General features: G+C 38.7%; 1 protein-coding gene across 1 annotated transcript in view; it reads left to right on the plus strand.

Moving 5' to 3' along the window:
* The window catches only part of LRP2 (LDL receptor related protein 2), a gene marked incomplete at its 5' end in the record, with an annotated part of 197,706 nt that overhangs the window by 95,053 nt on the left and 83,143 nt on the right, over positions 1–19,510 (plus strand). Inside the window, 13 exons of the mRNA XM_081243139.1 lie at positions 566–703; positions 1,049–1,330; positions 2,362–2,604; positions 3,728–3,847; positions 4,467–4,583; positions 6,082–6,459; positions 7,608–7,856; positions 9,289–9,500; positions 10,379–10,563; positions 11,442–11,670; positions 12,471–12,645; positions 14,506–14,628; positions 19,153–19,319. Of these exons, the coding sequence (XP_081099265.1) occupies positions 566–703; positions 1,049–1,330; positions 2,362–2,604; positions 3,728–3,847; positions 4,467–4,583; positions 6,082–6,459; positions 7,608–7,856; positions 9,289–9,500; positions 10,379–10,563; positions 11,442–11,670; positions 12,471–12,645; positions 14,506–14,628; positions 19,153–19,319 (2,618 nt within the window). The remainder of the gene's footprint in view (positions 1–565; positions 704–1,048; positions 1,331–2,361; positions 2,605–3,727; positions 3,848–4,466; positions 4,584–6,081; positions 6,460–7,607; positions 7,857–9,288; positions 9,501–10,378; positions 10,564–11,441; positions 11,671–12,470; positions 12,646–14,505; positions 14,629–19,152; positions 19,320–19,510) is intronic.

Here is a 19,510-nt window from a genome sequence, read left to right on the forward strand (position 1 = left end):
CTGTCGTGGCCTCTCCCGTTGCAGAGCACAGGCTCAGCGGCCATGGTTCACGGGCCCAGCCGCTCTGCGGCATGTGGGATCTTCCCGAACCGGGGCACAAACCCGTGTTCCCTGCATCGGCAGGCGGACTCTCAACCACTGCGCCTCCAGGGAAGCCCTCCTATTGTTTTTATTCCCTGGTTATATTACACTCCTCTAGAGCTCTTCCCTTCCTCTCCAAATCATAGAATTTTCACCTCTACTGGTGCAGGACAAATTGGTATCAGGAAGTATTCTTACAACTCTGTTTTATTCAAGGTCCTTAGCTTCAGAAGCTCAAAAGTCAATAAATAAGTTTTCTTTAAGAAAAAAAAAGAATATATATATATATATATATATATATAGGCTTCTAAAGAGTCATTTCTAGAGACTAACAAGTCATGGAAAATGATTACAGAAACATATTGCAGATATTTATGGAAGAAGCTTCCCACATTTGGAAGAAGCATTACAAACATATTGCATTTTCCCAAGTGATTTGTAAGTGAGCTGTGGCGAGAATGCTAATCACCGTGTTCCTTCTTAGACTACGTGTATTTTACTGACTGGAGACTGCGTGGTATTGTTCGAGTCAGGAAAACAGATGGTGGACAACTGGTGGTTCTCCGAAGTGGCGTTGGTATTGTAATGCGTGTGAAGGTATATGATACCAGAATCCAGACCGGTGAGTGATGTTGCCAGCTTCTTTCATAGGGATGTGTTTAATATGGTGGCTTCTTTTCTCTTTAAGTACTTATTATTTAATATAACTCCTGATATTTTTATCTCCCTGTCACTCAGATAGTTTTAAGGTGTAAGATTTAGAATTTCTGTTCGACTCGGCTATCTTTAAAACTGTGTTTGAGAAAAACACGTTTCAGCAGTTTTCTGTATTTAAATTGAATGTGCTATTTGGCACGTTGATTTCCAAGAGGAATCGAGTTTTTAATATTGGGTCTGACAACCAAACCTGTGATCAACCTAAAGGAAATGTGCTTGACTCACTTATCTAGGGGCATTGCTTTTTCAGGGTCTAACGCCTGTAACCGGCCCACCAATCCGAACGGTGACTGCAGCCACTTCTGCTTCCCCGTGCCAAATTTCCAGCGGGTGTGTGGTTGCCCCTATGGAATGAGTCTGACTTCCGATCGTTTGACATGTGTGGAAGACCCATCCCGTGAGCCACCGTTGGAGCAGTGTGGTGCCTTTTCCTTCCCCTGTAACAATGGCAGATGTGTGCCCATTCACTACCGCTGTGATGGAATTGATGACTGTCATGATAACAGTGATGAGGTTCAATGTGGCACATTTAGTAAGTAGCTATCCACTAGCAATACTTCCTAGGATGAATAGAACAGAGAGAGGGGGCTTTAAAAAAAAGGCTTGGGTTATCTCTATAGGAAAGAATATTCCTTTCGGATTGTTAATATGTACTCCAAAGGCTTTTAGGAAGCTAGGCGATGAATATCATTCATAGATAATGTTGCAGATGATTTCTAGCATTGATTTGGGCTATCTTCAACAAAATTTCTTTCTGACATTGGCTGTTTGGATCAATGCAGAGTCATTGCATCTTGGCATACTCCTCAAAAAGTCAACAAAACAAACTGGATCTAATCTTCAGTATTGGAGAGAATAATATCACAGAACAGGTGCTTGCAATAATAGCTTTTGAAAATCTCGTGTGCTATATTCCTTTTTCCTCCTGTTGGTGTAAAATGAATTATGGGTGAAATGGTGGTTTTAACCTTTACATTCTTCTTTTGATGGTAATCCAATTTATAATAAATGCTATTGCAGAAGACAAAACGATAGAGGACAGTTGAAATCTCAGAAATTTCTATCAAGGAAACATTAATAGAAAGAAAAGTGACATTTGAAAATGAAAGTGCTCATTTGTACATTTTTGAAATTTCTAAAGTTTTATTTTGTCTATATCTTTTTGTTTTTAAAAGTGCAGATTTTACATGAATGTTTTATCAATTTCCAATGACCCATGTGATCAGAGGAAGCATAGCTTAGAAGTAAAGGATGGGCCTTAGAGTCACACCAACTAGAGCTTTGGTCTTGGGCAGATTCCTAAGCTCTCAAAGCCTCAATTTCCTCATCTATAAAATGCAGATAATTATATGTACCTGACAGTATTCTTGTGAGGATTAAGAGAGAAAAAAATGTGTAAACACTTAGGAAAGTGCCTGGCATGTGATAGTTGCTGAATAAACGTGCCCATTTTGTATAACGCTCCCATTGAAAAAGGAGAAGAAGTGGGCCTTTACAAGGTAAGATCTCATTTAAAAGGCTGTAAAAACAGATGTCTTTATGACCAATTCGTTTCTGTTGTAGATACTTCCTGTGCACCTTCAGCGTTTGCGTGTGGCCACGGAGGACAGTGCATTCCTTCATACTGGCGCTGTGACAAACAAAATGACTGTGTGGATGGCAGTGATGAGCAGAACTGCCCCACCCGAGCACCCACTTCCTGTCGTGCAGACTTCTTCACCTGTGATAATAACTTGTGTATCCCAAAGAGCTGGGTCTGTGACACAGATAATGATTGCGGGGATGGATCTGATGAAAAGTCATGTGGTAAGTTTTGAACTGATTTCTCTTGGTTGGTCAGCCTAGTGAATAGATTTGAACAGTCAGTAGGCCTTGTGCACTTTCCTTGAAGGCTTACATAATTTTTGTTGTATCTTAGCTACTTCTCTTCATCTGTCAATCCCTGTATTAATAGGCTATAGGAGCAAAGACATGGGAAGTCTTCCTAAGTATTTTCTATGCAAGCAAAACAAGGACTGTCTCTGATGTCTAACACCCAGCTAGAAACTGGAAAATAAAATCCCTCAACTAACAATTTTTCTTTCTAAATCATATAAACACATCCAGACATTTGGCTATTGGTTTTCCTTTTCATTTATACAGGCGAAAAGGCAACAGAATAAAGAGGCACCGGACATTTAAATTTCATTAATCTTACCCACCTGCTTTTCATCTTGTGAGTTCTGATTTCCTCTAGGTTGTCGTTTGTTTTCATATCAGCAGTCATAGTTTAAGGTGGAGCAAAAGTTCCCTGGACTAAGTTCTGTCTTGCTTGCATGATTAGGCAATTCGCTTTTTCTCAGGACTAGATGAGCTTTAAGATCCCCTCCAGCTTTCACATTCTGTGAGACTATATTTACTATGACTTCACCTTTTGGGTAGGGGGAAGCAGTGCATCTGACTTGAAGGCTGTGTCTCTTCACCCAGCTAGGACCCTGGTTTTGAGGATCATTCTGCTTAGATTTTGGATTAAATCCAGTTATCATGATCTGTCTCTACACTGTTGCTACTAGGCATTGTGGTCATGCAGACCATGTTGCCTTGCTGGGCTCCATTGCTTAGCTTTGGTGCAGAGCCTTGGACTTCATAGCATTCAGGAGGTGTAAGCCAGTCCAAGGCCATGATGCTTACTTTCTAAGTATGGTCTGTTTTTCAAGGTGTAATCACAGTTTCTGACTCTGCCCTGTAATATTTTTGTTCCTCTTTCCAAAAAGTGTCCTAGCTGGGCTCTGGATGGGCTGACTTTGGCAATCTGGCTGACTTGAAGGAATTTTGAGCACACATACAACTGAGATAACTTAACTATTTCCTTAGCGTTTTACAGTTTGGCTCTGGTACACACTGAACAAGAAATAAACTGTTACTTGGTTTTGTTTTTGGATGACATTAGATCATACAAAGACATGCTCACCTAGTCAGTTTCATTGCCCCAATCATCGATGTATTGACCTATCTTTTGTCTGTGATGGGATCAACGACTGTGCTGATGGGTCTGATGAGAGTGCTTGTAGTAAGTACATTGTTTTATTTTTAAATTTTTAAATTAATCAATTAATCAATCCATTGAAGTATAGTTGACTTACAATATTATATGTTTCAGGTGTATAACATACTGATTCACAATTTTTAAAGGTTAACTCCATTTATAATTATAAAATATTGGCTATATTCCTTTGTTGTATAATATATTCCTGTAGCTTATCCCTATCTTGCCCTGCCCCCTTCCTTCTGCCGATTGTTAACCACTAGTTTGTTCTCTATATCTGTGAGTCTGTTTCTTTTTGGTTACTTTCACTAGTTTGTTTAATTTTTTAGATTCCACATGTAAGTGATATTATACGGTATTTGTCTTTCTCTGACTTATTTCATTAAGCATAATACCCTCCATGTCCATCTATGTTGTTGCAAGTGGCAAAATTTCATTCTTTTTTATGACTGAGTAGTACTCCATTGTATATATATACCACATCTTTTTTATCCATTCATCTGTTGATGGGCACTTAGGTTGCTTACATATCTTGGCTATTGTAAATAATGCTTTATTTTTATTCATGATATTTAGAAAAATGTCAATGTTTAGTTGTTTGCTCCTTGGCTTAATTTCTAATACTTTTCTCTCTCATTTTCAGTAATTAATTGCACTGCTTCTCAATTCAAATGTGTCAGTAATGGTAATTGTATTAGCAACACATATCGCTGTGATGGTGTTTTTGACTGCAATGACCACTCTGATGAGACAGATTGTCGTAAGTACCATATACCTAGCATGTTCCAGGTGAAGGGGTCATTTCATGTTTACCAGTATTGATATTACCACAGATTTTCTCTTAGACAAACTAGAGAGAAGGCAGCCTGAATTACAAAGCATTGTCAAAGGAACACAGTACTGAACATATAATAAAATCGACTTGACATTACCAAACAGCGACTTATAATTTGTGAATCGAGGGGTTGTAAATTGGCACTTTCAGATTGTCTCTTGAGTAGGTTAAATATTTCTCAGATATTTTTGTTCTCACTATTAATTTTTCCTAGGGCATACCAAATTAGTGGGTTTCAAATTTTTGAGGTTTACTATTTATAAAGATATTTTAATGGTTTCTTTTAAATCTCAATAGGGAGGTGAAATCAAGCAAATCATTTGTTTAGTATCTGCTAACATGTTACATATGGTCTTTGTCCTGAGAGTCTGGTAAGAGAAATTATCGAAAGTAAGAAACAAAGCAAGGTAGATAGTTACAAGGGCCTTATAGAAACAATACAGATAAAATTCTGTGAAGGTTCAGAGAAAAGAAATTTTTTCAGAGGATTCAAGGAGGACTTCATGGACTATAAATCTGTTGGACCTATAATCTCCACAAGCTGTAGACCTATAATGGACAGGATTTGTTATTCCCCACTTTTTATATTAAATGAGGTGAGGTGGTCATTTGTTTGAATAATGGTATTTTGGACCACAAATAGTAGGTTTCTATCAATTCTCCTCCCTAATCAGAAAAGAAGTGTTTAAATCTGTGGATCAAAAAGACAAGTTAAATGCTTACATACTGTATAGGTGTGTACAATACCCAGAAATTCTTAATCACTGAATTTCCTGTCTCACATTGAAAACATGGAATTCTTCTGTGGTGATCTGAGGTTAAAGTGCCATTGCCCCTGACTTGCTATTGCCTTAAAAAGTTCCTAGGAGGGAGTTTGGGTTTACTCCTGTGAAATAGGCAAGCAATTCTTACTTATCTTGTAAGGATTGCTTGGTGAATAGTGGAAAGTTTGCAAAGAATTGAGGATTTACAGTCATGTTTTGTTTACTTAATGTGTGCTGGTTTCATCTGACATAATTCACTTGAGGGAAAATGATAACATCCAAATATATGACATTAAACCCATGAATTCCAATTCACCGTAGCTATTTAAGCTCTATTTAAATGCTCTGGTGATTCTTTATTATTTAATCCATAATTAGAAACACAGGAAATAGAATTTTCTTTTGACCCAGGGACTTATCTTCTATCCAAGAGTTGTACATCCTTTGTTGTCAGACCCACTAATCTGACGCATAAAGATCTCTACATGCCACAATGTCAGAGAAGACTCGTGTCATTTTAGATTTTAATATTACATTTGTCATAGTCATTATTATAAACCTACCATTGATCCAAAATCATTTCCTCTGAATCTAGGAATTATATAAAAGGGTTTATGGATTGCATTCACAAGCCCATTTTCCCCATTTTGTTCTCTCAGCAACCAGGCCTCCTGGTATGTGCCACCAAGATGAATTTCAGTGCCAAGCAGATGGTATCTGCATTCCGAAGATCTGGGAGTGTGATGGCCACCCAGACTGCCTCCATGGATCTGATGAGCACAATGGCTGTGCCCCCAAAACCTGCCCTTCATCTCATTTCCTCTGTGACAATGGAAACTGCATCTACAGAGAGTGGCTCTGTGATGGGGACAATGACTGCAGGGATATGAGTGATGAGAAGGACTGCCCTACGCAGGCCTTTCAATGTCCCAGTTGGCAATGGCAATGCCCCAGTTATAGCATCTGTGTGAATCTGAGTGCAGTATGTGATGGCAACCCTGACTGCCCCAGTGGGACAGATGAGTCCCCACTTTGCAGTAAGTTTCCTGACCACAGTTTACTGCCATAAATTCATCCTGAGCAGTGGCCGGCTGTGCATCATCATTGTCACAGTCACCACGTAGCTTTTGAGGAAGGGATCTCAGTTCCTCTCTGAATTTAAATCTGTGTAGGGATAGCCATCATGGAATTCATATAAATCATCACTGGATAATATTTCTCATTAAATCCTTTGCACCTGGTTCTGTGTTTTTACTTCATTAGATCGTCAAATTAAATCTGGTTCTGTTGGTAATGCGCTCATAAGTTTTTCTAACTTTAATATTTTCTGATTTCAATCAGAACTTGCCACAAAACAAATGAAGCCTGGGGATTTGTGTTTGCTATGATTAAAATCCTGTGATTGGCATGTAATCCTAATTACTGTCCTTTCTTTATTTCTTCTTTAATCAATGCTCGCTCTCAGATGATACCCAGCCAGGTATGATTGCAAAGTATTTTAGACTCTTATGATTTTAAACGCATTGCGTTTGTGCTGAAAATGTCCTAATCATTTTGACTTACTTCCCCTTCTAGTGCATGTTTCATATCAGGACTCTTATAAATAAGAGTACACATGGAAATAGAGGGCATTTGCATCCTCAGGTAGATGAACTATCTTTGGGTGCTTCAGGCATTGCCCTTTTAGCCCTGAAAGTAAGGATGATGGCATGTCAGTGCATCTGTGCCCTGTAGTCTTCCAATCGCCTTTCTCCTGTATAGACCTTCCAGCTCTGCTCTTCAGTGTCAAAGTCTTATCTTCCATTTCTGTGTAGGTAGAAGAATGACAGGAAGCAAATGGCAAGTAATTTAGGTCTCTTTGCATGCTTTACCAATGATAGTTGTGTTTCTTGATGTCCACCATATTTCCCCAAGTTTCTCTCATTGCACTAAATGGAGTTATAATAGAAGGCTGTAGTGAAGAAAGTGGTCCAAGTCCAGTGGACGTGAAAGATGGTAAATCCTCAGGCAAATCGGAGCACTGAACAGCCTGTGGACCTCATCCAGGTGGATTCTGCTCATAGCTCTTACCTGGGTATTGTGTTGAAGGTGGCCTGAGACTGTATGACACGTAATACAACTGAGTGAACCAAAGAAGCAAAGATTCCTGACTTTTCCACTCTGTGATTCTTTTTCTTTATTCTAGACCAGGAGAGCTGCTCAGATTCCAATGGTGGTTGTACCCATCGGTGTATTCAGGGGCCCTATGGGGCTCAATGCCAGTGTCCATTGGGATACCTGCTTGCCAATGATTCTAAGACCTGTGAAGACATAGATGAATGTCGTATTCCAGGCTTTTGCAGCCAGCACTGTTACAATATGAGAGGTTCTTTTCGGTGCTGGTGTGATCCGGAATACAGGTTAGACGCTGACCAGAGGACCTGCAAAACTACAGGTAATGAAAGTGAACTAACTCCAGCCAGTTTACCAAGCACACTCCAGAGCTTAAGATTAAATGTCATGTTTAACAAATTTCACCATCTTTATATAATGCTTAATGAATTCAGTTCAACCAGTATTAATTCAGTTTCTGCTACGTGAAAGTATTTGTACTATGTGTTAGGGTATTGCTTTGGCTGCTTTAAAAGTGACCAGATAGTGACCACCTAGAGGGGTGGGATAGGGAGGGTGGGAGGGAGACACAAGAGGGCGGGGATACGGAGATACATATATATATGTATAGCTGATTCACTTTGTTATACAGCAGAAACTAACACAACATTGTAAAGCAATTATACTCCAATAAAGATGTTAAAAAATAAATAAATAAAAGTGACCAGATAAAGAATGCTAAAACAAAGTAGGCAGTTTCTTTCTTTTTCAGGCAGGAGTCTGGAGGGTAGACGGTTCAGGGGGTAAAAGCTGGTGTGGCTTCCATCTAGGGATCCATTGCTTTTGCTCCAGTCTTTGCCTGCTCCCAGAAAGTAGGAAAGGGGCGAGTAGCTTCCTTTTAAGGATGGCACCTAGAATTTGACACATTGTTTCTGTTCACATTTTATTGTTCAAAACTTAGTCATATGGTCACTCCAAACTGAAATGGAAATGGGGAAATGTCTCTAGCTGGTAGGCCCTGTGCTGTGCTAAAACTTGGCATAATTTATTACTAAAAAAGGAAGAAGAGGAGAGGGACATGGGGATGATTAAAAGTCTCTGCCACAGACCTACTTGAGAATGGACTTGAGGATATGGGGAGGGGGAAGGGTAAGCTGTGACAAAGCGAAAGAGGGGCATGGACATATATACACTACCAAACGTAAGGTAGATAGATAGTGGGAAGCAGCCGCAGAGCACAGGGAGATCAGAGCACAGGGAGATCAGCTCGGTGCTTTGTGACCGCCTGGAGGGGTGGGATGGAGAGGGTGGGAGGGAGGGAGATGCATGAGGGAAGGGATGTGGGAACAGATGTATATGTATGACTGATTCACTTTGTTATAAAGCAGAAGCTAATAAAAAAAATAAAAAAAATAAATCAGATAACAACAAAAAAAAGGTCTCTGCCACAGCTGAATGCAAAGTACAAAATAAGCAAGTACAAAAGTAACTATAGTAACAGGAAGAATGCAAGTAGAGTTCACTCCAGGTTGATATTTAGATAAACACTAAAGTGTAATTCAAGGAAGAGAGATATTTCGAAAAAGCTTACTTTCAACACTCATGAAAATCAGCTAACTATTAAGGTAACATCATTCTTATAGGAATTTTTGTTTGTTTTTCCCGTTACTCTAGTTTGGATTGATATCTTCCTTCTGTTACCAAAGGTATTACATCAAATATTGATTGTTTTTTTCTCCCAGAATCGTTGACACTTGTATTTTCTTCTTGGACAGCCTCTGAAAGTCTGCTGTTACTGGTGGCGAGTCAGAACCAGCTTGTCGCTGACAACATCACCCAGCAAGAGCACTCTATCCACGCCCTTGTCCAGGATGGTTCTCACATTGTGGCTGTTGATTTTGATTCAGTCAGTGGTCATATCTTTTGGTCGGATGGAACTCAGGGTAAAATCTGGAGTGCGTTTCAAAATGGAACAGATAGAAAACTAGTAAGTACAGGTCTACTGGCCTTTGACCTGACTAGTTCCCCTGTCTTGGGTCTATGTGCTGTTACTCACCAGTGAGAGAAGGCCCTACTTCATCTTAGGTGGTTCTCATGTTTTCCTCTGGGCCACATCACACCCAAGGGACCCCGATGTTCCTAACTCCTATTTGATGGGATCTGAAGGGAGATGCATGGCTCTGAATTGCAGGTCATATGATGCAGAGACCTCACAGCATCTTGGAGGTCCCTTTTGCAAATTTTTTTCCTAGTGGATGAGAGAGAAGGGAAACACAGGGGAGGTTGCTTTTCTTTCTTTTATCTTTTAAAAATGTTTTTAAAATTTATTCTTTTCTTTGCCATTATGGTTTATTACAGGATACTGAATATAGTTCCCCATGCTATACAGTAGGACCTTGCTGTTGAGGTTGCTTTTCTTAGCTTTAATGCAGTTATGTTTCTTGATCAGTCTCCCGGAGTTTCAGTTTCTTGATCCTTGATGGTTATGTTTCCTCTGCCCCTTAGAAATTTATTTTGTAATTGTTGGCACTCAATCAATAAAAGTATTACTTTTGCCATGTGAACACTGTAAAGTTTCATAGGGTTGCCAGCCTCGCAAACGGATACAGCTTTTGTTTAATTGAAAAAATTCTGAAACCAAAATGAAACTACATACTAATCCAACAATAGAGTATTCAGTCCTACACAATCTTGTATATTTTTCCAGAAAACCCTACTGTTTCTACATGGGAAGACAAAGTTTTCTAACCTTCATAAGCAATCATAGGACAAATTAGATGCCTTATTCTCAATTTTCATATAATTTCCATGTTTGCATTCATTTATTCCCTTTAGAATTCACTCGTTATTCACTTTTGTCTTTAGACGCTTTACAGTGGTATCACCATGACTGAAAGTATTGCAGTAGATTGGGTAGGACGCAATCTTTACTGGACAGACTTTTCTCTGCAAACAATTGAAGTCTCTAAACTGGATGGGAGTCACAGGACTGTGCTGCTTAGTGAAAACATAACAAATCCAAGGGGACTAGTGTTAGATCCCAGAACTACGTAAGACTTCTTTTTTTTTTTTTTTTTTAAATGATGTTGCCTTAACATTGTATGAGGGAAAAATAACATGACATGCTGTGGCTAATATTCATAACACAAAATTTACACATTGATTTATTAGCTTGGCAATATATGATTAAGTCTAATGAATGAATGCAGTAATATTCCATAGATGGGCCATGGTACTTGTTGTGCCATGTGTACCTCATGGTTATACAACAGAAAAGCCAGATTTTCCTGCTTCAGTTTCATATTGTTTACTAAAACTTCCTTTTATGTCATGTAAGGAAGTTTTTGCCTGCTGGCCCTAAAGGGAAGAAGAAATTCTCCCATGTGCTTAGAAAACTTTGAAGGCTTCTTTCCTTGAATTTCCTTAGATTCTCTTAGATTCTTTTCTGCAGGAAGATTCTTTTCTGCAGGAAGATGAGTTAGGCAAATTATGTTCAATGCAATGCAGACTTCCTAGTTATTGTAAAGTAAATTTCACATCCGTGACATTTATGATAAATCTCTGATGATGAATAAATTGACTTATCTTAAAAGCGACAGGGTAGATAAACAGGGACAGATGAACTTTTCTAGATCAACTATTTGTGGATTGTACAGAAACATGAATCGGCCTTGAGACATTTCAGTGTCACAGTATACTGCATGTTTTCTGAACATTATAAAAACACCCAGATGGCTTGTGATTGCATTATGATTACAGTTTTACTTTGTGACTCTCAGAGGAAATAGTAAGCTCTGTGCGTATATTCTGACCTGGAGATGAGTTATTTTAAGCAGAGCTTAAACATGATATTCTGTCACTTAAAATGACAGTTATTTTCCATTTTGAAATATGTCCCATCCAATTGGTAACTAGTTTCTTTTCACAGTGCCCGTGTGATGTTCTGGTCTGACTGGGGCCATCACCCTCGCATTGAGCGAGCTAGCATGGATGGCAGTCTGCGCACCGTCATTATCCAGGAGAAGGTTTTCTGGCCCAATGGCTTAGCTATTGACTACCCCAACAGGCTGCTGTATTTCGTGGATGGCTATCTTGATTACATAGACTATTGTGAATATGATGGAAGCAATCGGCGGCAGGTGATAGCCAGTGATTTGGTAAGTTGGTAGTGAGGAAAGGAAACTAAGACTACAATAATGGTTTAGTAGGAAGCAGATAGAGTAACAAGAAAGCTAAGAAATTCACTGTTGTGTTGTAGACATTACAAGGTCCATCGAGGAAATACCAACAGGAGGAAGGGTCAATCTATCTTTTATTATTGACAGAAAATCAATATTCTAGTTCATGGTCAGATTGTGCCACGTCCAGGAAGGATTAATAGCTCATGTGACTTAGTTGATCTGTAGATGCTAATCCATTGCTAAGTCCATGTAAATAATGATTTAATTATATGTAGATTCCCTCCATGAAATCATAGCCTGTTATATATTTTGTATTTTTATTCAGGAAATTCTGGTGAATTTATTGTCACAAGTTAAATGAGAAAATATGTATTTTACCAAAAAGGTGTTATTGACTTCTATTTAAGATTGTGATTGTTTATAGTTCTGTGGCTTGAAGAGGCCCTGGGAGATCTCTCCTGTAACTAGACAGGTGATCTACATAAGTCACCTTACTTTCTGCACTTCAGTTTTGCTTTTGTTTATAAGACGGATGCCCAGTGTAATTACCAGAGTAAAAATGAAAGCTAAGTGACACAGGTACATGAAAGTATTTTGGTTGGTAAGTGGGATATAGGTCAAGAAGTATATTTTTTTCTGTCTCTTGACCAATGATTTCACTATGTCTTTATTAAGTTAAATGCTAAAGGAAACCATCTTCTTGGGGAGGTATCCTTTTCTACTTTGTTCATCTTCATTTTTATTTCTAGGTCTCATTGTTCTCTTCTGCTTCACAGACTCTGCGGCATCCCTACTCCCTAAGTCTCTTTGAAGATTCCGTGTACTGGAGCGACCGTGCTACTCATGAGATTATGAAAGCCAACAAGTGGCATGGGGGGAACCAATCAGTAGTACTGTCTCTTCACCAGCCCCTTGGAATTGTTGTGGTTCATCCTGCAAAACAACCAGCTTGTAAGTGATAGAGATATCCTGCATGGTATAGCTTGGAAAACATTGATCTGGGGAATGTAAAATGTATAACGTTGCAGACCCATTTGTTTGGACAATACATTGCCATGACCTCTGTTTACCATGGAAAACTCAAATCTTGTATGTCTTTACATACTCAAGTCTCCCTGGTCTTTTCTCCCACTTTCTTTTGCCACACTGGACTTCACTGGACTTCATTTTGGTACAAAAGCACACCAGGCTACTTACCATATCTGAATGTCTGCACTGGCTCTTCCCTCTGCCCTGGGACGCCCCTCGTCCAGATGTCTGCCTGAGTTGCTGCTTCATGTTATTTAGAATTCTCTTAGGTGCTCCTTGGTGGGCCTCGACCATCCTATCGAAAATGGCACTGCCTCTCATAATTCTTTTGCTCTTTACTCTCACGTTCTAAAGTCACACAACTTATGAGTTTAGTTTTATCTCCCTTTGTTAGAATATCTGCCTCATGTCTACAGTATTCCCAGTGCTTGGAGTGGTGTTGGGTACATAGTGAAGGCTTGCTACTTTTTGAGTGAACAAATGGATTACTGCATCTAACAAGGTGTATGTAATAAGAATATATAGGACCTAGAGAACATCCTATGAGCACAGGATGCACACAGGATCCCTCTACTTCAAGGAGCAGAAACACACAAAGATGTCATCAATAGAAAAATAAAGGATTATTATCTGGCTTCCCTGGTGGTGCAGTGGTTGAGAGTCCGCCTGCCGATGCAGGGGACACGGGTTTGTGCCCCAGTCCAGGAAGATCCCACATGCTGCGGAGCGGCTGGGCCCGTGAGCCATGGTCGCTGAGCCTGTGCGTCTGGAGCCTGTGCTCCGCAACGGGAGAGGCCACAACAGTGAGAGGCCCGCGTACTGCAAAAAATATATATATATATATATTTTATCTAACCAAAACTTGGACAACAGTGGGTAAATGTCAAGGTCACATAGGGAACACACAACTTGGTTTCATTTAATGTAAAAAGATCTCTTTGGGGTCAGCCAAGGAGACACATCTTATGTAGCATCAAATTTCTATTACTAAGCTCTGGATTACTCAGTGGCTGTTTGTTCTGTTTATAGACTGGATTGATCTGTGACCTTGGGCAAGTCACTCCTCCCTCTTTATGCCTCTTATGAATTCTATGTTGAAAGAATGATGTTGGGGAAGGGTAAAGTAGTTTAGGGCAAATACCAAACCAGCCAATGTAACTTAATGTATTGTGTCTCCAGATATTGGGGGCTTCTGGGAGGACAATTTATTAATTGAGATATAATTGACACATAACATTGTATTAGTGTTAGGTGTACAACATAATGATTTGATATATGTATGTATTGTGAAATCACTATAATAAGTTCAGTGAACATCTATTACCACACATTTTTTTTCTGTGATGATAACTTTTAAGATCGACTCTTTACTATAGTCATTATGCTGTACATTACATCCCCAAGACTTATTTACCTTGTAACTAGAAGTCTGTACCTTTTGACCACCTTCACACGTTTTGTTGCCCCGCATTCTCTGCTTCTGACAAGCACCAGCCTGTTCTCTCAGTTCATTTTTAAAAAAAATTTAGGTTTAAAATTTAGATTATTAAAAGTGATATCATATAGTATTTGTCTTTCTCTGTCTGACTTATGTCACTTAGCATAATACCCTCCAGGTCCATCCGTGTGTTGCAAATGGAGGATTTCCTTTTTTGCGGGCCAAATAATATTCGATTATATGTGTATATATACATACCATGTCTTTATCCATTCATCCCGTGCACTTTAAAGTGGGCGGTTTTCCATTCACCAATGTTTTCTTCTCTTCTCTTTGTATTACAGCCACAAATCCATGCGTCCATGCCCAATGCAGCCATCTATGCTTGCTTTCCTCAGAGAGGCTTTACTCCTGTGCTTGTCCTTCAGGGTGGCGTCTCTCTCGTGATTCTGTGACTTGCGTGAGAGGTACAGTATGTCCTTTAAGTATGCCCTGAAGGTGGAGCTTGCCACAGTTTGTACAAAGCTGTGTGAGCTCTAAACCACTTGGTGATGGAGTGTGTGCTGTGTTCTCTCTGATCAGCAGGTATCTGTAGAGTGTGTGCTATATGGGGTGTTAATTGAGCACCATATACAGAAACTGTATTACAACTGAGTTGTAATTGTAATGTAGTTTCTGTACATGCAGCTAATATTATGTGTGCATGTAATTCAACAATCTTTAACCTCACATTTTCTCTTACCTGGTTATAGTCAGGCAAGCTATGATAATAGGAAGTTCCAGATTCTGCATTTAGAAGTAAAAATCCTTGATATTTGTGGATAGCTTCATTTTTTAGGTTCCTGATCTCATCTTTATTCTCATAACCAATAGTCAATAATGAGTGTTATAGTCTGGGTCTTCTGACTCCAGTTTCAGTACCTTTACTATTACTGTATGGTACTTTAAAAATGAAAGTTTTCTCTGTATGAAATATTTTAAGGGATTATTTGAACAATTTATTCTTCATCTCATTCTAGATATCTTACTGGGTTGATTGAAGAGTATGTGGAGAGTTATACTAAGTATTTTAGGGAGCAAGAAAGGAAGGACAAGATGTAGTCAATCCACAAAGGAGATTTCTACAAAATCATTTGCCTTTGCTTAAAAATCTGAAGAGGTAGTCTAAACTCAAGTTTCTTTCATTACTCAATGAAGAGGAGTAAATGTGTTTTGATACTGATAAAAAATGGCTATAGACCAGTTAAAATTAAATGATTAATGGGAAAAAAATTGCTAAATTAAGAGAAAAATAGAGTCAATCTAGAGGGAAATTTAGTTTTCAAATGGAAAATATATTCCTGAATCCAGGAAATTTATGGTGTTTACAGGTTATGCGGATGTAAGGTTACTGAAAATCAAATTCCATAGACATGTAATATTTTGCAATGATACTTTTGTGATGAAAGATTTTAATTATTGGTAATGCTTAGAAAGGGATTGGCATTTGCCATTTTTCTTCAGAGCTTTATTATAAACCTAATCCTTGTTGACATTGTTTAATTTAGTGTGTCCTCAGAGTCTTTCAGCAGAAGATTAAACTGGGCTATAGACATTCTGCATACAAAGCATTCTTTCACCACACAAAGATTGTTGAACTGTGCATTGGGGATTGGTGTAATCTGTATTACTATCTGATGGTGATTGATAAGTGTAAACTCTGAATAGTACCTTTTGTTATTTCACAAATAATTCCACTAGTGGTTTTCCCATGGACTGACTTTACTGAGGTGGAACCTTTTCAATAGTTTCCAACCGGCTTCTGAGCACCAGCTGGGTAACTGAGTGCCAATATATGTGAACTAAAAAAAAAAGTTGCATTTTTTTTTCCAGCAGGAAGCTTAGAAGACTGTTAACATTCATAGATGAAAATGTTTTACTTAATTTAAATGTTCGATTGCCTCTAAAATTTTGTCTGCGAAGTGTCTAAAATATCTTTGGAAGTGCTTATGTGATAAGATCAAGTGAAAAAGCAGAGATGGTTTAATATTGGCCATGTAAAATCATGCATTAAAAAAATCTGGAGGACAAGATACACAAGTGCCAATAATGCTTACAGTTGGGAAGGGGGATTATGGGATATTTCTATTTTTTCCTAATTTTATGCTATAAAATTTTAAAGGGAGAGCTTTCTCTGTATGAAATAGTTTTTTTACTGTTTAGCAAATATGTTCCCCACAATGCCAAAGAAACCCCCAAAACTCAAACCAAAACATCTTCCCAGCGCCCGCTAAAACTAACAACTGCAAATCCAGGGCTGTTCAAGGTCATACTTTGGGAGGAGCTAGGCTTGGGAGTCATAAATGTCACCTCTTAATGACAACATAAATTTCCCATTCCTGACTGTTGTTTTTCACTTCTTTGCCCTGCTAACACTAATCTTAATAGGATCATGACATGAAAAATAGAAAATGAAGAAATGTTCTTTCATTTCAAAAGAATAAGACCTCCTGAACTCCTTTCCAGCCAACCCTAGGTGCTGCTGTGCCTACTCTTTCATGGTCATGGTCCATATACTTTGTCTGGCCCTCCAGACTCTAAGTTCCTTGAGAGTAAATTCTCTACCTGATTCCTTGATGTATGCTTTTTGCCCGTGGCACACAGTGGCACTCAGTAAATGTTGAGTGGATGACAAACCCTCCAATATCCCTTTTTGCTTCTTCTCCATTCCTGTGTTTTTCACCTGCTCATCCCTTTCTAGATGTGTACAGTCATCAAATCACTCCTCCTGTTTTCTTTCCCACGGAGCACTTTTCATGCACCTTCCTGTGCCACCTGCTGTCTCAGTGGTCACTTCTGCCAGTGCAGCATTAAATGATACCCCATCTCTGGTCTGTGGCCCACAAATGTTCACTGGCTGTAAACCCTCTCAAACACACCTGCAGTGGTCAGATGGAGGTCCTGAGACCCATCCCCAGGGAAGAGTAATGGCTGAAGGAGTAGTGCTGGGTGCTCTCAAGGAAAGAGCTTGTTAGAGGAATCAGGAAGGCCCATGTTTGATGGATGAGAAATGCAGTTTTTTAGGCCTTAAACAGTGCTTTGGTTGACAATTCTTCCAATTAAGCAAAAGAAAAATTACCCATTAAGAAGAACAGAATCAGGTTTTGAGTAAGTAAAAGTTCCCCTGTGAAACTGGGAAATATATCTTGTTTCTCTGAACCAATGAACATTTATAACGTATAATTAATACATCATTAAATATCATCTCAGCGTATTCAGGGTACACCTTAAACTCATAATTTTAAATTTCTGCAGTTAAATCAAATGAATCGAGTGGTGATTTGATATTCGATAAGTAGTACCCAGCCTGCACTTTTTGCAGAGGAGTGATTAAGAACATAGGTTTTGGAGAGTTCAAGCAACCTTGCTGTGACCTGGGTGAGATATGCTGATTTCTTTGTGCCTCATTTGAAATTTGGGGGAGAGGGATAACTATCTAACAAGCAGGGTTATGAGGCTTCAGGAAGGGAAATTAAATGAAGTAGTACTTATTTGCTACATGCTGTGTAGCGTGTCTTCTCAATAAGTGGCTACGATTATCATGGTTATTGCAGTTGTTCAGAAGAGAGGCATAGTGGAGCGGCTGAGAGAGTCAAGACTTGGGAGTTAATCTCATTGCCTGTTTCCTGTGGAAGCTGCAAAGCTGTGGGAAGCTCCTTGGCCTCAGTTGTTTCTGAAAACAACTTTGCAGGGTTGCTGTGAAAGACTAAATGCTATATATTGTAATACTTTGTAAAGTATTAAGCATGAAGAGTTGCAAATTTTATTTTAGATTTGTACCAGGTTAATAAATTGAGTCATTTCTTAGTAGTGGAAATGCCAGGAACAAGGAAAAACTAATTGGACATGAAAGTAAGTAAAGAAAAAATTGTCAAAATAATCCTGCTGAAGATGTAAAGCTTCCCTGATGATCAAAGTAATGCAAACACCATTTTTAGCCCATGAAGAGTATGCAATGATTAATCATTTTATATAGTGTCTTAATAGGTGCTATATCTTATATATCTTAATAACACAGAACTCACATTCCAAAGTTTTCCTTTTCTCACAGAGGAATGGTAATAAAACCCTACTCGTGAACTTCCTTAATTTTTTGATAAAGGGACTATAATTTGGATAAAGATCATCTTTTAAAATGGGCCTCATTATCTATTAAAGAGCCTACTTGAACTGGTAGTTTAAATAAGGCATTATGAAGATGTTTAAGTTGCAAAGTACAGATACTTTTGAGAACTTCAGAAGGCACTCTTTACATATTTACTTATGTATCCATCCATTTATTCATTTATGGGGTCATTCAGTTAGCAAATATTTATTAGACAACTATTATAAGCCAAGCTCTGGGGACATAATAGTGAGTAAATCAGACAGGGTCACTGCCCTTTGGGAGTTAGAATCTAATGTGGAAGGTAGACATTAGTCAAACAACAATTGGTAGGATTATAAATTAGATTTACTTAGTAATTAAAGTTTCTCATAAACTCTAGGCAACACTTTGTGGTGTTATTTTCTGAACATAATTAAAACAAATGAACTGCCATTCACCAAGAAGAGTCTATAAATTTTCTTTCACATTTTGGGGCAAAATCCAACTCTCCTTTCTCTGAGTTATTCTGCGTATAGAAATGGAAGAACTTCTTGTCTGTGACTCTTAGCAAACTTGGATAGTTTAGCAGCATGAGTAAGGAATTAATGAAGAGTATGGTAAATGCTGATCTACTTTGGGTAATTCCAGAGGTCTTATGTGTGAAGTTGATGGTCTGGTGACGGAGCAACCCATTGAAACCCAATGGAAGGCCCTGGATTATCTGGTGAAATATCTATCATGCATTATAGTTATTGCAGCAGTTCTGCAGTGGCATTTTGTCCCATCAGATGGTACCAATCCACTACCTTCTGTTACTCTAAATGTCTGGGATATAATTTTGAGAGATATTTTGTTATTTTCACAGGTGATGAAGCGTTCCTAATAGTTGTAAGACACAGTATAATTTTTGGAATCTCCCTTAACCCTGAGGTGAAGACCTTTGATGCTATGGTGCCCATATCAGGGATACAGAATGGTTATGATGTTGCAGTTGATTACTCAGAGCAATTCATCTATTGGCTTGAAAATCCAGTAAGTTTCAAATAACATTCAAAGTATGCAACTTGTTCTTGAAGAGCCTACCTGCACTGAGGCCTTCTTATATTTATGCTGGGTGGGAAATGGCCCAGACATAAATAGATTTACCACTAAGCATTTTTTAATTTAGTGAGGGATGTCAATGGGAAGTTGGCCTGGAGCAAAGACCCGATAATAAGCACATT

The sequence above is a fragment of the Mesoplodon bidens genome (assembly GCF_964165515.1).
Source record: "Mesoplodon bidens genome assembly, chromosome: 8".
NCBI classification, from domain to species: Eukaryota; Metazoa; Chordata; class Mammalia; order Artiodactyla; family Ziphiidae; genus Mesoplodon; species Mesoplodon bidens.